Genomic DNA, 17,591 nt, shown 5'->3' with positions numbered 1-17,591 from the left:
CCCTCCCCCTCTCCCCCCCTCCCCTCCCCCCACCCCGCGCCCCGACCCGGCGGCCCCCCCCCCCAGCGCACAGCCGCGCCTGCTACTCACTCACAGGAGCACGGAGGGGTCGCTGCTCTGCCGGCTCAGGTGGTAGGAAAGCGCAACCAAGAGGCCGCAGAAGGCGGAAAACAGCGCCGGGATGTGCTGCGTGCTCCACGGTTCCTAGGGGGAGACGGCGGACACCGGGACACCGAGTCACCCGGGTGTAGGAGCTCGGAGGGGCCCGGGGCCGCCGCTGGGGGGGGCGTTGTCCCGCCGACCGGCTCGCGGGCACCGGGGTCGCGCACGACGCTGACACGGAAAGGGCCGGGGCCGCGGCGGTGCAAACTAACCGCGCACATTTATGGGTAGATTTACTTCCTCTTTTCTGAGAATATTTTTTACTTAATCTATTTTTTACTTGGTCTTTTTCTGAAATTCAGTTTAGGATTTATGAGATGAAACATTAAACGTGTTGCCTCTTTTGAATTCATATTAAAGATAATGATAAGAACTGTACTTCCTAGTGTTTATGTAATCAATGGTTTAAAAGGTATAAGACACCTAAGCATGGCATAAGAGATCAACTGGGGGATGAATGAAACTCAGTACAAATTAAAGACAGTCCCTTGAAGAAAGAGAAAAAAATGGTTTGAGATGGAAAGAGCCAGAGGCATTTGGGTGGCTCAGTCAGTGAAGCATCTGAGCCCCTGAGCAGCTCAGGTCATGACCTCAGGGTCCTAGGATCGAGCCCCTCATCGGGCTCCCTGTTCAGTGGGGAGTCGGCTTCTCCCTCTCCCTCTGTCCCTCCTCTGTACTTGTGCCCTCTCTCACTTTCTCCTTCTCTCCCTCTCAAATAAATAAATTCTTTAAAAAAAGAAAAGAGCCAGACACTTCAGGTTTAACATGACAGTACCATAGACGCCAGAGATCAATCCACTGTACTCTGGGTGGAAGAGAAGAATGCAGACAATATGTGTCCCCACTGTGAGGGGTGTGGGGGGCCTGGGAAACCACTCTTGTCCACCTGTACCCGCACACCTTCCAACACACGCGTGGGTCATACACCCAGAAACCTGCAATACATTCAGCCCTTCAGTGACCACGGACAGGATCTACTGGTGCCTTCCAAAAGGTAAATCTACTACAGGCCTTCAACACCTCTCAACCTTTTGATCCTTTAACTTACCAAATGTTTCATCAGGGATGGAAGAGTTGCTCATTAGACTTAAAACAAAATATACCAATGGATGAGTTAACTGTGATGGTTTCGTACTTGTGACTGCTAAGATATGCAGGAAAAACAAATGTCACGCTTAGTTGAGGGGGGAGCAGTTTTGTTTTCACAGGCCTCACTTCCCTAGAAATTAAATGCATTTCTTTATCTCACCCACCATGAGAATCTGGCAGCCTGAGAGAGCAGCATCTGTAGGGGAAATGAAGAGAGCAGCCCCGGTGCTGGCTGCAAACCCCACAGCTAAATAGGCTGGAGATGACACTGACCGGTTCCACATATACCCTGCTCGTAAGCAGCCTCCCCCAGGGACACCTGCAAGCCACTCAGACCAATTCCAAGTGTTCCTCTAACTTCCCCAGCACCTGAGGGGGCCATGGCAGCCTTCCTGACATCCCTGATTCCCTGCAGATGCCTTCCCCCAACACACACAATTTGCAGGGAATACCTGTCCTCTGCTCCTCTCTGCTGCCTTTGGAGCTTCCTTCCCATGAGGGCAGCACCTCATCACAGTATGGGCTTCGAGCTGGGGAGACCTCAATCTGAACCCCGGTCCTTCCACAGATGAGCTATGTGTCCTTGGCTAAGTTACTCAACATCTTTGAATACTAGGTTACTTTCCTCCTTTTTAGACGAAGAACACAATACCACTCAAGAGTGGCTGCAAGGGTACTCTTCTGTACCCCAGGCCATTTTTTAAAGTTTTGATCCAGGAGGGTCCAGTGCAGCCCCTCCGTGGTGATTGACAGCAGGGCTCTGAGCCAGATAGCTGGCCATCTGGAGAAATATTTCTTCTCCCTCGTCCCCAGTAGGCTGATCCTCACGTGTCACCATTACATCCTTCAACACCTATCCAGTCCTCCCTTCTTGCATTGCATCTCACTAGCTAAGGCCTCCACTGTCTCTCTTTCCAGTTCTACTGCTGATAGCTCCATAGCAAGAGGATCAAACACCAGTCCCCCCGGTGCTCCCCATTTTGCAGTCCCCACAGTGTGTTTTCCACGTGGCAACAGAACGGTCCTTCTCACCTCAAAAGCACATCAATCATATTAGTGCTCCCCATTTTGCAGTCCCCACAGTGTGTTTTCCACGTGGCAACAGAACGGTCCTTCTCACCTCAAAAGCACATCAATCATATTAGTGCCCTTTACTCAGCATTTTCCAGTGATTCCTCATTGCCTACCAAATAAATCTACTCCACAGGAAGCGACAAAGGTCAATTGGGATCTGACCCCAGCCCAACTTTTCAGCCTCATTCCTCGCATTTAGAATATGCACAGCAGCAAATCCATAAAGATACACTGCTTCCTCCCTACTGCCTTCACACACAGGGCTCCATCTGTACAAGGGCTCTTGTGCTCTGGCCCTACTCCAATCTCCTCCACCTGGTGAACTCCTATCCATGCTTCAGAACCCAGGATAAGAAGTCCCACCTGCTTGGCACAGCCTCCCCTCCTCCTAGGCAGATTGGAGCCCTTCTCTCTTCCTCAATAGCACCTTTAAACACTTCTACTTGAACACAAGATATGTCACTTCAGTTAGTTGTAGGCATGGGTAGGACTTGCTCTCTCATCTCAGAGCCGTGGACCACAGTTGTGCTTAGGACAGTCTCCAGAAGGGAAAGAGCCCTGAGTCTCTTTCCCCTGTACTTGGCACAAATGTTAGCACATCAATATGTCCGTGAGTGAGTGACTGCAAGGTCTCAGTTTTCACGGTTACATCAGGCCTTCCTCTATGACCTGTGTAGGAAAGAATTCCCAGTAAGAAAAGGGTGAAAAAATTAAGTAGCTTAAATCAAATGTCATCCAGGCAGTAAAGTGCCAATGACATAATTAGACTCTCAGAGAAAAGGTTATTCTTTGATCTTAGAACTCATGTTTCCTTGAAATAGCAGCCCCAAGAGCAGAAAACGTATTCTGAAGTTTGAGAGCTTTCCTCTTTCCTAAGAGTACATTCAAGAAACATTTATTGGCTACCTGCTATGTGCCAGGCACCAAGGTGCACACTTGTGAGGGGGTGGACTCAGGGACAGGGAGAGAAGGAACATTGCAGTAAGGTATGGCAAGCCACATGATGGTGACAAGCCACATGATGGTGAGGCAGGAGGCGCTAGGCACTCGCAGAGCAGGAAGCAGAGGTACGTCAAGCAAGTGGCTTTTAATTGCACAGAAGAAATACAGGAGCAGGTGGTCCTTCCCCTCTGGGGCCTTCTGGACAGGCCAAGCTCTCAGCTCTTTGGATGCCTGTGTGCAGATGGAGCTGCCACCCCGCTCCTCCCATATACTCCACTCCCTGCTCTGGCCTCTCACCTAAGGCTTCATATTTGGCTGTTACAAAAACAAAGACAAAAAGCTTTCCAGGAAGGAAAAACCTGCAAAATTTTATTCTTTCCATTGATTCCTCTGCCCTTACCTATGCTGTGTATTTAATTCACCATTCTGTGAAGGTAGAGGCCTTCCTTTTACATGCAGCCCACAAATATGCAAATACTGGGGGGCGGGGAATCACTCTGAGAAGGATTTAGTAACCTTGACCATGGGAATAACTGTTACTGCAGGGAACAGAGAAAATGCCAAGGGAATAAGCACTGGCCAGAGGGGATTCTAGGCTCATCACTTCCCGGAAAAAATGAGCCTGTGGAAGGTTCTTCCCTTCTCCATAGTCAGCTTCCTCTGCTGTGAAAGGTAACAATGGCACCTTTCTTGAAGTATTGCTGTCGTGACCCAATGAGATATGAAATTCAGCCCTGCCCACTGCAAAGCAGCACGGGAATGGAAAAGGAGTACCTGTGATGGATGGTCTTCAGACAACAAATTCAATCGGGACTAAATCTGTCTAAACAATCAAGTTTACCTACTTTACCTGCCCAATACCCTTTACCTAATCTTCTCTCTTTTATTCTTTACTTAACTAAATCTCTCCAAGGCAAACAGGAAAGGTTGTTACTGAGGGACCTTTCCTCCTTACCTGCTAAGATAGCATTTGGAAGAAGCCAGTGGATGGTAAAAATATCAAGTCAGAAACAGTGGAGGAGGAGGTGAGTGATGTCCTTGTTCCTTCTACTTCCCAGCATTTGTCTCGGTCTGTGATGACAGATCTGTATAAGTGGCCATTTGATTGACATCTGACTCCTCCACTGGGCCCAGCCCATGGACAACTGGGACTCATCTACCTTACCCCAGTGTATTCTGAAGACCTTGTGCCCCTGACCCTGAAAGGCATTTAATAAATATGGATGGAACCAATGTACTGGGTCTGAGCAGCTGTTACTTCCTTACTATATAATGCAGACTCAAGAAGGGGAATGGCATGGATCTTTTTACATATCTATAAGTACACAGGATGTCTATTTTGTGCAGTGCACAGCATCGGCTCAAGCATAAGACACTTCCATCCTAACTCTGCTGTTTTTTCTAAGACACTGGGCAAGCCACAAAGCCTCAGTTGCCCTATCTAAGAGAATTTCATAGTGCACACTCCTTGGGTTGTTATAAATATTGTATAAAATACTATATGTCAAGTACTTAGAGTAGCCAGTATATGAAATGCTCAATAAATGTCTGCTGTTACTATAATCTTTACTAAATTACCAACTCAGTCCAATTGGGCTTCTGTAACAAAATATCATAGACTCATAAAGAGCAATAATGTATTGCTCAGGGTTCTGGAGGCTGGGAAATCCCAGATCAAGGCTCCAGCATATGTGGTGTCTGGCTAAAACCTACTTTCCCTCCAGATCTGGCTCCTTATTGCTGTGTCCTTACACAGTGAAAGGGGTAAGGGAGGTTTTCAGTCTTTTTTTATAAAAGCATTAGTCCCATTCATGAGGACCCCCCACTCCTAATGCCATCACCCTGAATGCCAATATTTCAACATATGAATTTGTGGGGAACACAGACATTTAGACCATGGCAGATATATAAGAGGTCTAAGAACGGCAGCAAAATCACATTTCCTGAAAACATTTAAGATTGACCTTTAGTCCTTCTCCATGAAGAACAGTGATTTTTGTAGATCCCTTTTATCCTTCTGTTGTTATAGCCCAGACAGAAAGTAGGGAAAGGGGAAGCCTTCTCCGAGATAGGAATGGGACCTTACCCAGACATGGTGTTAGTATCCCAAGCTGCACCGTCTGAATGCACAGGTGCCTCTCATTTATTATTTTAAGTCATCCCATTCCATCTGGTGGCAAACATCTGTACTCACTCCTCCATACATGTGATTTCTTTTAAGCATAACTAATGGCTTCAGGCTAAACTGTCAGACCTGAACAAATGGCAGTGTGGCCACAGGACACAAGTAATGAATAGTTCTTTCAACAGTATAAAGTAGAGAGATGCCAGAAGTCCTATGCATTTTGCCCAGAGTAAGGGTAGGATGAAGGATGACAAGGGGTCCATATTCCAAGCACAACTTTGAGTGTTTTCTAGCCCAATCTTCATACAATCAAATCTTGGAACCTGGGCTGACCTGAACTTTGGCAGATTGTAAAAAGGCAGACCACCTGGATCTTCCTCAGCTCTCTACTGGGAACAGCCTCAACTCCAAGTTCTTAACCTTGTTCATATTTTCAATAGACACAGATATAAATATAGATAGATTCTTCTCTCGCTCTTACTCTCACTCTCACTGTATATATATATATAGAGCTACTTGGCTACTTGGATATCAAAATGAGTTCTTTCATATGCAGGGTGTCAAAATTTGCAAAACTATGCTATCTTCAAGAAAAATTATTTTAGCTTCGAAGAGATCTCATAACTGAGCAAGACACACCCCTTCAAATTACTGATCAAGTAAGAAGACAGAAAGAAGGGAAAGACTTACCCAAGGTCTGAAGACCATGATGAAGCCCCTAGCTTAGTGCTGTGTATACTCCACTACCCTAAATGTTTATATAGCTAATTGGACAAAATATGAGCATATCTCACCACCTTCCATAAAAAATGTTAGTAGTTTTTGTATGATCATTTGATTAACAGTTCCTGGCTTCATAGGCTGTTTTTATTCATTCCCCCATTTGACAGTGCTGGACATCTACTGAGGTAACTGCATGTTCAAGGGCTTGCTGTGACACACAGCAGAGCAAGAGCCCAAAAAAGTAATCTGGGGGAGGAGCTCAGGGTCACCCTCTGGAGGACCAAAAAAGGAGCTGGGATGCAAAAGGAGAAAAGGAATGAATGTGGGGAGTGTGCTCCAAGTCATGAAGAGGTGTGACATTTCCAGGGAACTGGTTATGTTGCAGTATGGGTATCGCTCAGTGTCATTCTAAAGGTACAGCTCCTAAAACACAGATGAAGATTATAGAAATAGATAAAAGAATGGGAAGTAGTTAAGCTTGGAGGAGATACATGGTAGGGAAATGGCCTTTAGGGTTTATCATCCCATAATTCTTCATGCTGGGAAGAGAGGCAGCTGGGTGCCATCGACTGATGATCAAACAAGAGGGAATATGCTTTGGCATCAGCGGTGGAACTTGAATGTGATGTAAGGACTTCCTGACACTGATGAATATATCAAGTTACAATAAGGGAGATACTAGCATTTCCTTTTCATGCATTAGTTTAAAGCACAGATATTTTCCTTGGAGACCAAAGACTGAAGCATGCCAGGAAGGAAGAAAAAAAGGAAGGAAAGAAGGACAGAAGGAAGGGAGGGCAGCTTACTGAAAGCTTTCCTCATGCTTTTCTTGCATAGAACAGATTACTGCCTAACAGCTCCATTATCTACCGTCCACACACATGCATGTGAAGTGCATACACAACTAATAAACAAATTGAGTATAACTAAAAGAAGAAGAAGAAGAAGAAGAAAAAGAAGAAGAAGAAGAAGAAAAAGAAGAAGAAGAAACTATCCAGAATTATTTTATAGAATTAAGATGGAGAGAGCAACAAGATAAACTGCCTTGGTCCCATTTTTTTTTTATTCCTTTCTCCTTAATCTTCTGATTGCTGTCCAGGCTGCCCCCTTGCTAATCGCCACCCTCCTGGTCCTTCCTCCAGGGCTTGTGCTTCTCCCCCTACCCAGTCTCTCAGGCAGCACTGCACTGCACTGCCCTGCCCTGTAGAAGACCATTGGTGAGATGGACAACAGCTTTCCACTGCACTGGGAGCAATCCCAGCCACATTTCTAGAAGGAGCTGAGCTCTTTTTATTTTAATCTTTATTTGGGGGATAAAGAAGGTAATATTGATATTTGAGGAAGAAGAGAACTTTTGAAAGAAAGAGGACCTTTGAAAGGAAACAAAGAAATGCACCATGTATTTTATCTTAGGATAGTTCAGTTTCATTTCCACAAAGAGAAGCAGAATGGAAGAGGTGAAGTACTAACTCACATTACTAATGGATTTTTGTAAGTAAACTTCTCTATTTTAAACATATATGTATTAGTCTTGAATTTTATATATGTTATTTATACACACAGACACAATCACACATATGTACATGTACACTCTATATACATATGCAGGTATATATATAAAGATTTATATATAAAGATATATAAATAAAATACAAGTATATATGTGTGTGTGTGTGTGTGTGTGAAGATTTTAGAGGGAGATAAGGTTTTAAACAATCTATCACTCACCGATAATGAAGTATATACCATGTGACAGTTTGCTTCAAAATTAACATCCCTAATTGCTTGGAGATATGTCTCAAGGGCACCTGACTTGGGAATGATATGGATAGATGAGTGCTAGCTTTATAAAACTCCCACAGGTTTTGAAATATTTTTATAAGGTAGAAATATAACTGTCTAATCGTCCTACAATTCTGTGGTGGATTTCCCATGCATTTGGGAATTCTTTTGATGAAATGCATAGGGAAGTTCAGCTTCTCTCTGAAGAGAGTCTTAGTGTCAGCCTTTTTTTTCCTCGGGAATGTTAGACATCTCTACGATGGAATTTGCAGAGACGATTGAGTGTTTGATTATGAAATGAAAGCAAACAGACCAAATTCTCACTTGGCTAAGTCCTTCATATCAGGTCACATGCTTTCTTTCTTAAGGAAAAATGAATGGATTTTCTTAGCCCATTAAACATGGGGGCAGTCCCAAGATCCAGGCTTTCATATATCTAAAATAAGAATTAGGTCATATCACTTTGACTCTGATATAAGTCTTGTTTCTACATCAGCTTTTGGTGAGAATCTTGTTTTGAAGTAGAAGGAACTCTGTGCACCTACTGTTCCAGAAATTCAGTAAGATAAGATATGTCTCCTAGTCCTTGTACTGTGTGCTCTGTTCATCCTCCCCACATGGTTCACAAGGCACCATGACACCAGCACTTGTGAGCATGCATGCACGGGGCACACTCTGGGCTCCCCCAACACCCAGAGCCAGAAGAAGCCAGGAGAGCCTCCCCTGTTGGCTTGGAAGAAGTGAATAGCCATGTTGTGAACAGCTTCTGGAGAGGGCCACATGTCAACAACCTGACATGTGTTGATGTCCCTCTCAGATCTTGAACACTCTGCCTCCTCCAGAGTCCCCCACTGAGTCTAATTCATAGTCAGTAATCGTTCAATAAATAAATGAACAATCCTATTAAAATATGACAAATCAGACTTCATGGTTTACTAAGAGTTTTCTTGTTTCATTCTTTTTCGTTTTGCTGAAAGACATCACATGTTTCTGATTCAAGAAAATATTAGAGTTTTAGGAATAGGCACTAAGGAAAAATGAGATCATGAGCTAGCAAGACAGATGCATAGGTGTCATTCATCTAAACTCGCCCATATGAACACAGATAAATATAGATAAATACACGTCAGCACATACACACAAATATGTATACTTTTTGAAAAATATCAACATTTACTTTCCTTCTACAGCTTTCTTCTCTGTTACCTGTACTTATTCACTCCAAACATTTGTAGAATTCTTTTATGTAATAGTGACTTTGCATAGGATATAAAAAGAAGCATATGTAAACCATAGTCTGTGATTTTGAGGAGCTCATGGTCAAGCTAGGAATGCTTAAATGTACACACAAACAGCAAAAACCACAGTAATGGCTCCTATGACTTGACTGGACACTTTACATTTATTATCACATTTAGTTTTTAGTGTACCATATTTAAACAGGAGGAAACAGAGGCTTATATTTTACTAGCTGTTATGGTATCTGTATTTTCCACATAGAACTGATTACATACAGGAGCAATGAATATTGAGTGAACACTAAAAGGACAATACTGTCCATAGGCTTTTGGAAGAGAGAAAAATATGCTCCTTCTGACATGGCTGGTCCAAGCACAGGCTTCCATGCCTACTGGGATCACCACAGCTCACACTCCAGGCCTCGCATTTTCTGTTCCATGCATTTGCCCCTCTCCCTATCACTCCAAATTAGACAGTCACTGAATCCTACTAATATTGATTTCACTACATTTCCTGGATTTTACCATTTCATACTCTGTGCCTACTACCAAAACCTGAGTTAAGATCTTCACTCAACAATTGATTTCCATTTGAACAACTGAACTATCATTATTCTTTCTGTTTTCCCCAAATCGGCGTCAAATGCCACTGTCAACATCAACCAAGCCAAGTTTGAAGGTCATGACAATCCAGTGTTAATTGGGCTTGCAGACCAATTATGCCTTTTTAACTCCCTAGGAAAGGGAGTGTAATAGAAAGCACTAGCTGCCTACCTAATATACATTTATTTCTCCTTTCTTCCCCACCAGTAATAACCTCTTTACCAGTTGTTCAGACAGCTAAAAGACTGGTAATTCTCATTCCCTTGCAGCTAGAAGTGACATGATTCTAACCAAAAAACAATCTGAAGTCCAGTCTAATAAAAGCAAAATAAAACTTGGATTTCATTTTCAAACTTCTTACTATTAACATTATTGTCATTATGCTCATGACCATCATAACCATCCACTAGTTCTGCTAACAATAGCTAGCATCTGTATTAGTTTCCTATTGCAGCATAACAAATGACCACAAACCTAGTGGCTTCAACAACACAAATGTATGACCTCCTGGTCTCCAGGGCTCAAGAATCTGAACACAGCATGCCTGGATCCTTTGCTCAGGATCTCCCAAGGCTGAAATCACAGTGTTGGCGAGGCTGCATGTGATGCAAACTTACTTCAGACTTGGGGTCTTCTTCCAAGCTCACTAGCGCGTGGCAGTTCCTAGCAGCTATATGATTAATGTCCTCATTCTTGCTGGCTATGTGCTGGAGGCCGCTTTAGCTCAGAGAGGCCATTCTTAGGTTGTTGACATGTGGCCCTCTCAGAAGCTGTTCACAACATGGCTATTCACTTCTTCCAAGCCAACAGGGGAGGCTCTCCTGGCTTCTTCTGGCTCTGATCTCCAGATCTTCTTTTAAGGGGCAGGTCTGATTAGATCAGACTAATCCAGATTACCTCCCCTTTGATATAGTCAGCTGATTAGGGGGCCTTACTTATATTGGCAAAAATCTCTCCAACTTTACCAGATAATGTAACTTAATCACATCCCATCACACTCACAGGTCCTGCCTACCCTCAGGGGCTGGAAATTTTCAAGAATAGGCACAGCAGGGGGCAGGAGTCTTAGGGCAATTTTAGAATTCTGCCCACCACACCATGTAATGAGAATCCTTGAGTTAGATACTTTATATACATTATCAATTTAATTTCATTTACTTCTAACAACATTCATCTGAGGTATTTCTAATCCATTTTACAATTGAAAAAACAATGTGAATTAGCCACGTGCCCCTAGGCAAATAACTTAAGCACTCTGCCTCACATTCATGGCTAGAATATAGAAATGCTATTATCTTCCTCATGTATTACATAGAGCTGTAATAAAGGGCAAATGAGAAAACACTTGGGAAATTATTTCAAAAATTAAAGTCCCATAGATCTGCAAGGTATCTTATATGCCTGTGAGTTGTTCTTTGGGCTATAAAATATACTTACACTTCAAATGTGCTAAAGAGGATGGCACAGAAATAATCCTAAAAAGATACAAGATCCGGGATCTGTGACATGTGAGGTTGAATGAGTTACTCAATCTCTCTCTGAACCCACATTTTCTCATATTAAATAATAAAATGAAGGGGCTGGGCTAGAGGATATTTAAGGTCCATTTCCAAATTAAAACTATTCTAGGACTCTGAGTTTGTATTAGATCTACAATTAGATTTTAAATCCTGAACACAGGGGAAATGTCATTGTTTTAGCTGCAACCTTATAGTACCTAGAAAAAATATGGGAAAACCTCTTTCACAAGCAGTTGTTAATGATGCTAGGAAACATTAAATTATAATAATGTGCCTCAACCTCTGGATCCCCTTACCATCAATAAAATAGAATCTCTTTGTAAGGGGTAATAAAAAAACAGAAATCATGGTTTATTCAGACATATAGAAAACCCAGCTAATTAACGACTAAGCCATTTCTCCAGGGAGCAAATATTCTGGTTATTTCTGTATATCACTGTCAAATATTTAAGTTGATGAAGAGTCCATTTCTATGTCACTTGCTACCATGTTGGATGATTCAAAGAGAATATGAAATTAAAGAGGGAATCAAATTTTCCCCTAATTAATATTCCAGAAGGCAAAATTAACTCATAGTCCCTCAATCTGCTTCTACCAAATGAGAATAATAAAAATTAAGGACATAAATATACATCAAGACCCATAAAATAAATCTATCTCTGGCAAGGCAGGTGACATGCTGAAATTGTTCACAAGGGCTCATCAATTCATCATGGTGTAGCAGAGATAAAAGGGGGGAAAAATCAATTCCAGCAATGCAAAGAGTAAGCATAAAAGGCATAAACAAAAGCATCGTTAAACAGGAAGTGGAACCCGGGCTTTGGGTAAGTGCATTAGGGCTGAAGATGGGTGAACTTTTCTTTTTTTCTGAACGACTCTCTTGCCAATTTGCTAACCACATTCTTTCAATTCACAGCATTTAATAGGTGCTGCATTTTAAAGTGGAGAGTCAATCTGTGACCAGCAGAAAACGCAAGACTTACAAATAAGAAAGGAGAAATGCAAATTGCTCTATTTTTACCAAAAGATGTTTTCAAAATACCGAATAGATAGAACATTGAGGCTCTGTAACAACAGATCTTACTACTTATCGAGACAGTGCTTATTCTATGCTGAGCTTGGGAAGTCAATACCCCTCTTAGATGAAATAAACCTTTTCAAAGTACCCCAGTTCCACCTGGTAAAAAGCCTGTTTCAACACCTAAGTAAACCCCAGAGCCTTTGAAGTGTTCATTCCCATCACACAGCTAGCAGTGTACTTTCAAAATGATATCTGTTTACTCTGATCCAAAAGCTACTTAGGCTTATAGCATGCCATAAACAGAAAGGAAAACAAATAAACAGAAGTCTTGGCCCAGGATTGTAAGTGAATTTAATCTCTTGGGCCAGTTTTGATCACTTAGTACTGGCTGCCTGTAGCACCGTTTGGGCAGCCTGCAGACCTCAGTAAGAACAATGCTGTGGTCACTTAGTAATGTCTGATATGAAGGAGTTAGGAAAGGTTGGACAGATGATAACAAATGAATCACAACTAGGCAAAAAGTCAAAAAAACTTCTGCCTTTTTGAGTGTCAGATTCTTCAGTAGTTTCTGAAACTCTCTAAGAATTTTACAAGAAAAAGTCATTTAACATCCCAGGAGTGTATGTTACTTTTGATAATATTTGAACTGGTAATAAGGAGCCTTCAGCACTTGTCAAATGAAATGGGTTTTTCAGAGCACACAACTTCTCCTTTAGAAATTAATCTAAGTCCCATGAGCTGTTTCTTCACAGAGAGCATCTTAAGGTTGGAAGAATATTCTGACTTCCAGAGATTCAACCATGATTCTATTATCAATGAGTTACTTTTCACTATCAAATGAGCCCTACCTACCCAAAAGCATGGGGCATGAGACAAAGGTTTGCCATAAGTCAAAGATTTAGAGCAAGTTGATGTGATTTAACAGAGAGAAAGCTAGCATAACTTAGCTGGTGGGGAATCACAAAGTTATGGTTTTGATCTATACACTCATAGAGTAATTTGGGAAATCAACTGGTGGGATATTTTAATGATTTTGTTCCCATCTCTACTGGGGCCATGAGCTCATCTAGGACACTCAACATTTTAGAGTGGATGACTTTCTATAACTTCCCTTCATGTAGCCACTATTCTGAGGATGCACAACATGCCCACTGTATCAAAAGCATGTATTTTTAGCCTTACATTCAACATTTTCAATAACTTTGATAACTGCCCAGATGTCCAATCTTCTCCCTCATTCACCATCAGCAGGTTAATTTCCTTATACCCTGTCCAACTGCCGTGCTCATTCATTTCTAACTCTGATGAAAATGGTTCCCATGCTTGACTGCATACTCTATGGTGGAGTTCTTAGGCCAAAGACAAAATGTTTGAAGGCTGTGCTGAATGACCACCTTCTCAGACTGACTTTCTCTTTTCTGATCATCCGCAGCTTGTCATCATCTTTGAACTGACTTCTCCTTTCCTATCTCTATAGGACCTGGCAGAAAGATTTCTAAAGAAATAAATATATGCTGGTTAGCAGTGGTCATGAACTTTTCAGCTCCTACACCTGTTACAGAAAACTTGCACATTCCCATTTCCATCAACAACAACAACAAAAAAATTACACACACATCAGATGCTGTTTGCTAATCAGGGTTGCAAAGAAGGGTATAGAAGTATGGGGCCCTGGTCAAAATGGCATGAAAAACACAAGGAATCAGCTTTCCCCCCTCCCATGAAATGTCCAATAAAACACTCAAAAAGGGAAAAACATAAATCCGCAGTAGGATCCAGAGAAGGTACTTGTACATAAGCCACAGGCTCTAAGAAGTTATGCGAAACCTCATCTTATAAAGGAGACTGCACTGAAAAAAGGTTTGAAGGTCAACACATGACATCAGCTCCCACTTTCCACTTGAGAGAGAGAGAGAGAGACACGAGAGAGAGAGAGAGAGAGAGAGAGAGAGAGAGAGAGAGAGAGAGAGTAGTGTACTGGGGGAAGTAAGCAGGAAAAGATTTGGAATACCCCCTGCTGTTATCACCTAAATCAGAAGTGGGAGAGCTGGAATTGAGGTCAGCCATGGGGCTGGGAGGCTACCTGACACTTGGACTTGCACATTTGTGGACTGGTAGTATTTGCAGACTTCCACTTTCTTGGAAGCATCAGGTTTTATTTGTCCGGTTCATGGGTGGAGATGTCAGAGTAAAGAGCCTATGTCAGAGTAGCGAAGGTACTCTGCAAGCACATCTACTGCTTGTAGTGAAGCTTCCTGAAATAACCACCTAAAACTCCATCAGCAGGACACTTTACCAGGGGAAATCATGTCTGAGCTGGTACTATGTTACTGGAACATGTTTTATTTTGCTTTCTTCTCTTCCTGTATTTTAGACCTGAGGTACTTCTAGAAACATTGTTCAGGGAGCCTAAAAATTATCTGGCAGAAATCAGCTCAATTTGTACCTGGCTAATAAGACAGAGATCACAAAATCTAATGTCCATCCGAGCAGACAGGTGAAATAAATGCAGTATGGGGTCAGGTGTAAGAAATGATGACATGACAGGGCATGATGAGATCTGTGAGTATGCCACAGTGGTGACTCTATTCCATTTTAGCAGGGTGTTACCATGCGGGACTGTGAGCCCAGTGTTGCTACAGCTTCAAATTATTTAACTAGGAGAGTTATATTTTTATAGCAAGTGGCCTAATTTTAAATGTTGGTTCTAAATTAATTTTAATACTAAGAGACCAAAAACAAAACAAGTCTGTGCTTAGAATAGAGACAATAGTAGGTTGTCAAAGAAAACCTGTGAGGAAACGGGAAAATATAAGACAAAAGGCACACTGAAAATGACATATTTTTCTAAAGAAACCACTTAAAAATGCTTTCTGAAACATATTTACTTAAAAAAAAGGCAAGAATATTTTTTGGAGAGGATCTGACTCAAGAGATTAAAAAGTATATGAACACATTAAAGGTAAACAAGTAATTATAAAGAACACGAACACCATGTTACAAACTTCAATAAAATTAGGATAATAATAATACTTATCTCACAGGGATGCTGTGTACATTATATAAGTATGTAAAATAATTAGTAGTTTCTAGTTCATAATAACTTCTTAACAAATATTTGTTATTGTTATTGCTTTAGCCTTGAGAAACTTTAAAACTGTACCAGATAATAAAGGAAAAATATAAAAAGAGGAAATCATTTTAAAAGGAATAAGAGAAATAAAAGACAAACAAAAATGAAACCCTATGAAAAACTAAAACAACAGGTCATGTAAATAAAATCAATGTCATTAATAAAAAAAAAAAGAGCAGGAAACTTTTCCCATTTGTAAGTTTTCATTATGAAAAGTGAGAATAGGCACGATGTCCAGAAAACCCAACCAAGGAGAACCAAGTCTAGTAATATTCTATTGCTTTTCTTTGAAACTTAAGAAAATAAGAAAGAATTCTTTAAGAATTCAGGAAAAATTCAAGTTGGTCTCATTCTTGTTCCTAAAACAAAATACTGAAGAGTGATTCCTGCACTTCAGATGTAGAAATCCACATGACTATAGCTCTCACTCTGACAACAAGAAGACATCAGGTAATTTATAAAATCTCAACTACAAAATAACTATGATTGATGTACGAAAGGATCTAGGAATTGGTGGACAATATTTATAAATATGAACATAAATATGTACAAAAAGATAAGGAATTACAACCATATATATATAAATTACATGTGGAAATCAAATGAAAATTCTAAGTATAAAAAAGCATGCCATAAGAGATTTTAAGATTCCTTTGCTGATCTTATCATCAGACTAGAAACAGTAGAGAAAAGAATTAATTAACTTCCAGATAGGCCAATAAAAATTATTCAAAAGAGAACCCAAAGAAAAAGAGAGTGGAAAAAAAAAACATAGCATCCAAAAGATGTGGAACAACATTAAATCATCTAATATATGTATAATTGAAGGTCCAATAGGAAACAAGAAACAGAATGAGGCAGAAGATAAATTTGAAGAGACAATGGCAGAGGACTTGGAAAAATCAATTAAAAAAAAAAAACAGATCAAAACAGCTCAGACAACCTAAAGTAAAATTAAAAAAATGAACACTATAAACTTAGTCATATCACTGTCAATCTGCTGAAAAGAAACCAGAAAATTTTGATGATAGCCAAAGAAAAAAGAAACATTACTAACAGAGGTACAAATATTAGAATAACAAATTTTGATCAAAAGTTAAACAATTCAAAAGAAAATGGATATTTAATAGCATATTTAAAGCACTAACGGGAAAAAAGCAGAATTCTGTACCAAGAAACATTTTCAAAAAATTAAGGGAAAATGAGAAATGTTTCAGACAAAATCTGAAAGAATTTACTATCAGTGGATTTGCACTATAAGCTTTGTTAAAGGAAGTTCTTCAGACAAAAAGAGAATGACATCAAATAGGAAGAAGGATATGCAGAAAGCACTGTACGTTAACAGAAATTGTAAAAATCAGGTTAAACAAAACAGATACCTCTGTCCTTATTTTGAAACTCTTTATAAGATAATTGATTAATAAGAATATAAAATAATGTGTGATCCGCCTTAAGAGATCAGGAAAGAAAGAACAAACTAGATCTAAAGTAAACATGAAGAAGGAAATAATAAAGAGCAGAAATCAATTAAAATAAAACAACAATAAAATAAAGTATTATTATTTTAAAAGTAAAAAAAAAAAATCTCTACCCAGACTGATCAGGGTAAAAAAAAAAAAAAAAAAAAGAGAAGGCACTAGTTACCTATGTAGAGAATAAAAGAGGAAATATCATATAAACAATAAAACATTAAAAAGATAATAAAGAATATTAAGGATACATTTATGTCAATAAATAGAAAATAAAGAAAAAATGGACGAATTCCTTGCAGGACACAACTATTTCAATAGTAGATAATCTGAATAATTCTCTATATATTGGATTTTAGTTGAAAACCTTCCCATGAAGAAAACTCCAGGCCCAAATGGCTTCACCTGTGAGTTCTACTAAATACTTCTTAAATGAATAATACTAATTCCATACAAAATTTCTTAATATAAAGGAAAAATAAATGCTTGCCAACCCATTTTATGAGGCCATTATCATATAACAAAACAAGACAAAGCATCACTAGAAAAGAAAGTTAGAAAACTAGAAACCTCAGGACCCCAGATACAGTATTTCTCAACAAAATATTAGTAAATAAAATTGAGCAATGTATAAAAAGGACAATATATCATGACCAACTGGTGTTCATCTTTCAAATGCAAGATCAATTAAACATTCAAAAAGTGCAATT

At 40.2% G+C, this 17,591-nt stretch overlaps 1 protein-coding gene across 4 annotated transcripts in view; it reads right to left on the bottom strand.

The window, feature by feature from the left end:
• Positions 1-17,591, bottom strand: part of PCNX2 (pecanex 2) — a 290,657-nt gene that overhangs the window by 159,009 nt on the left and 114,057 nt on the right. For 3 of the 4 annotated variants that reach the window (XM_072755955.1, XM_072755956.1, XM_072755959.1), the window contains one exon: positions 95-204. The exons of the other annotated variant lie outside the window; for it this stretch is intronic. In XM_072755955.1, the coding sequence (XP_072612056.1) occupies positions 95-204 (110 nt within the window). The remainder of the gene's footprint in view (positions 1-94; positions 205-17,591) is intronic. 4 annotated transcript variants of the gene reach the window in all.

This window comes from Vulpes vulpes, chromosome 4 (genome assembly GCF_048418805.1).
Source record: "Vulpes vulpes isolate BD-2025 chromosome 4, VulVul3, whole genome shotgun sequence".
Taxonomy (NCBI): Eukaryota; Metazoa; Chordata; class Mammalia; order Carnivora; family Canidae; genus Vulpes; species Vulpes vulpes.
The sequence above is the reverse complement of the archived record's forward strand: the minus strand, read 5'-3'. Positions and strand labels throughout refer to the sequence as shown.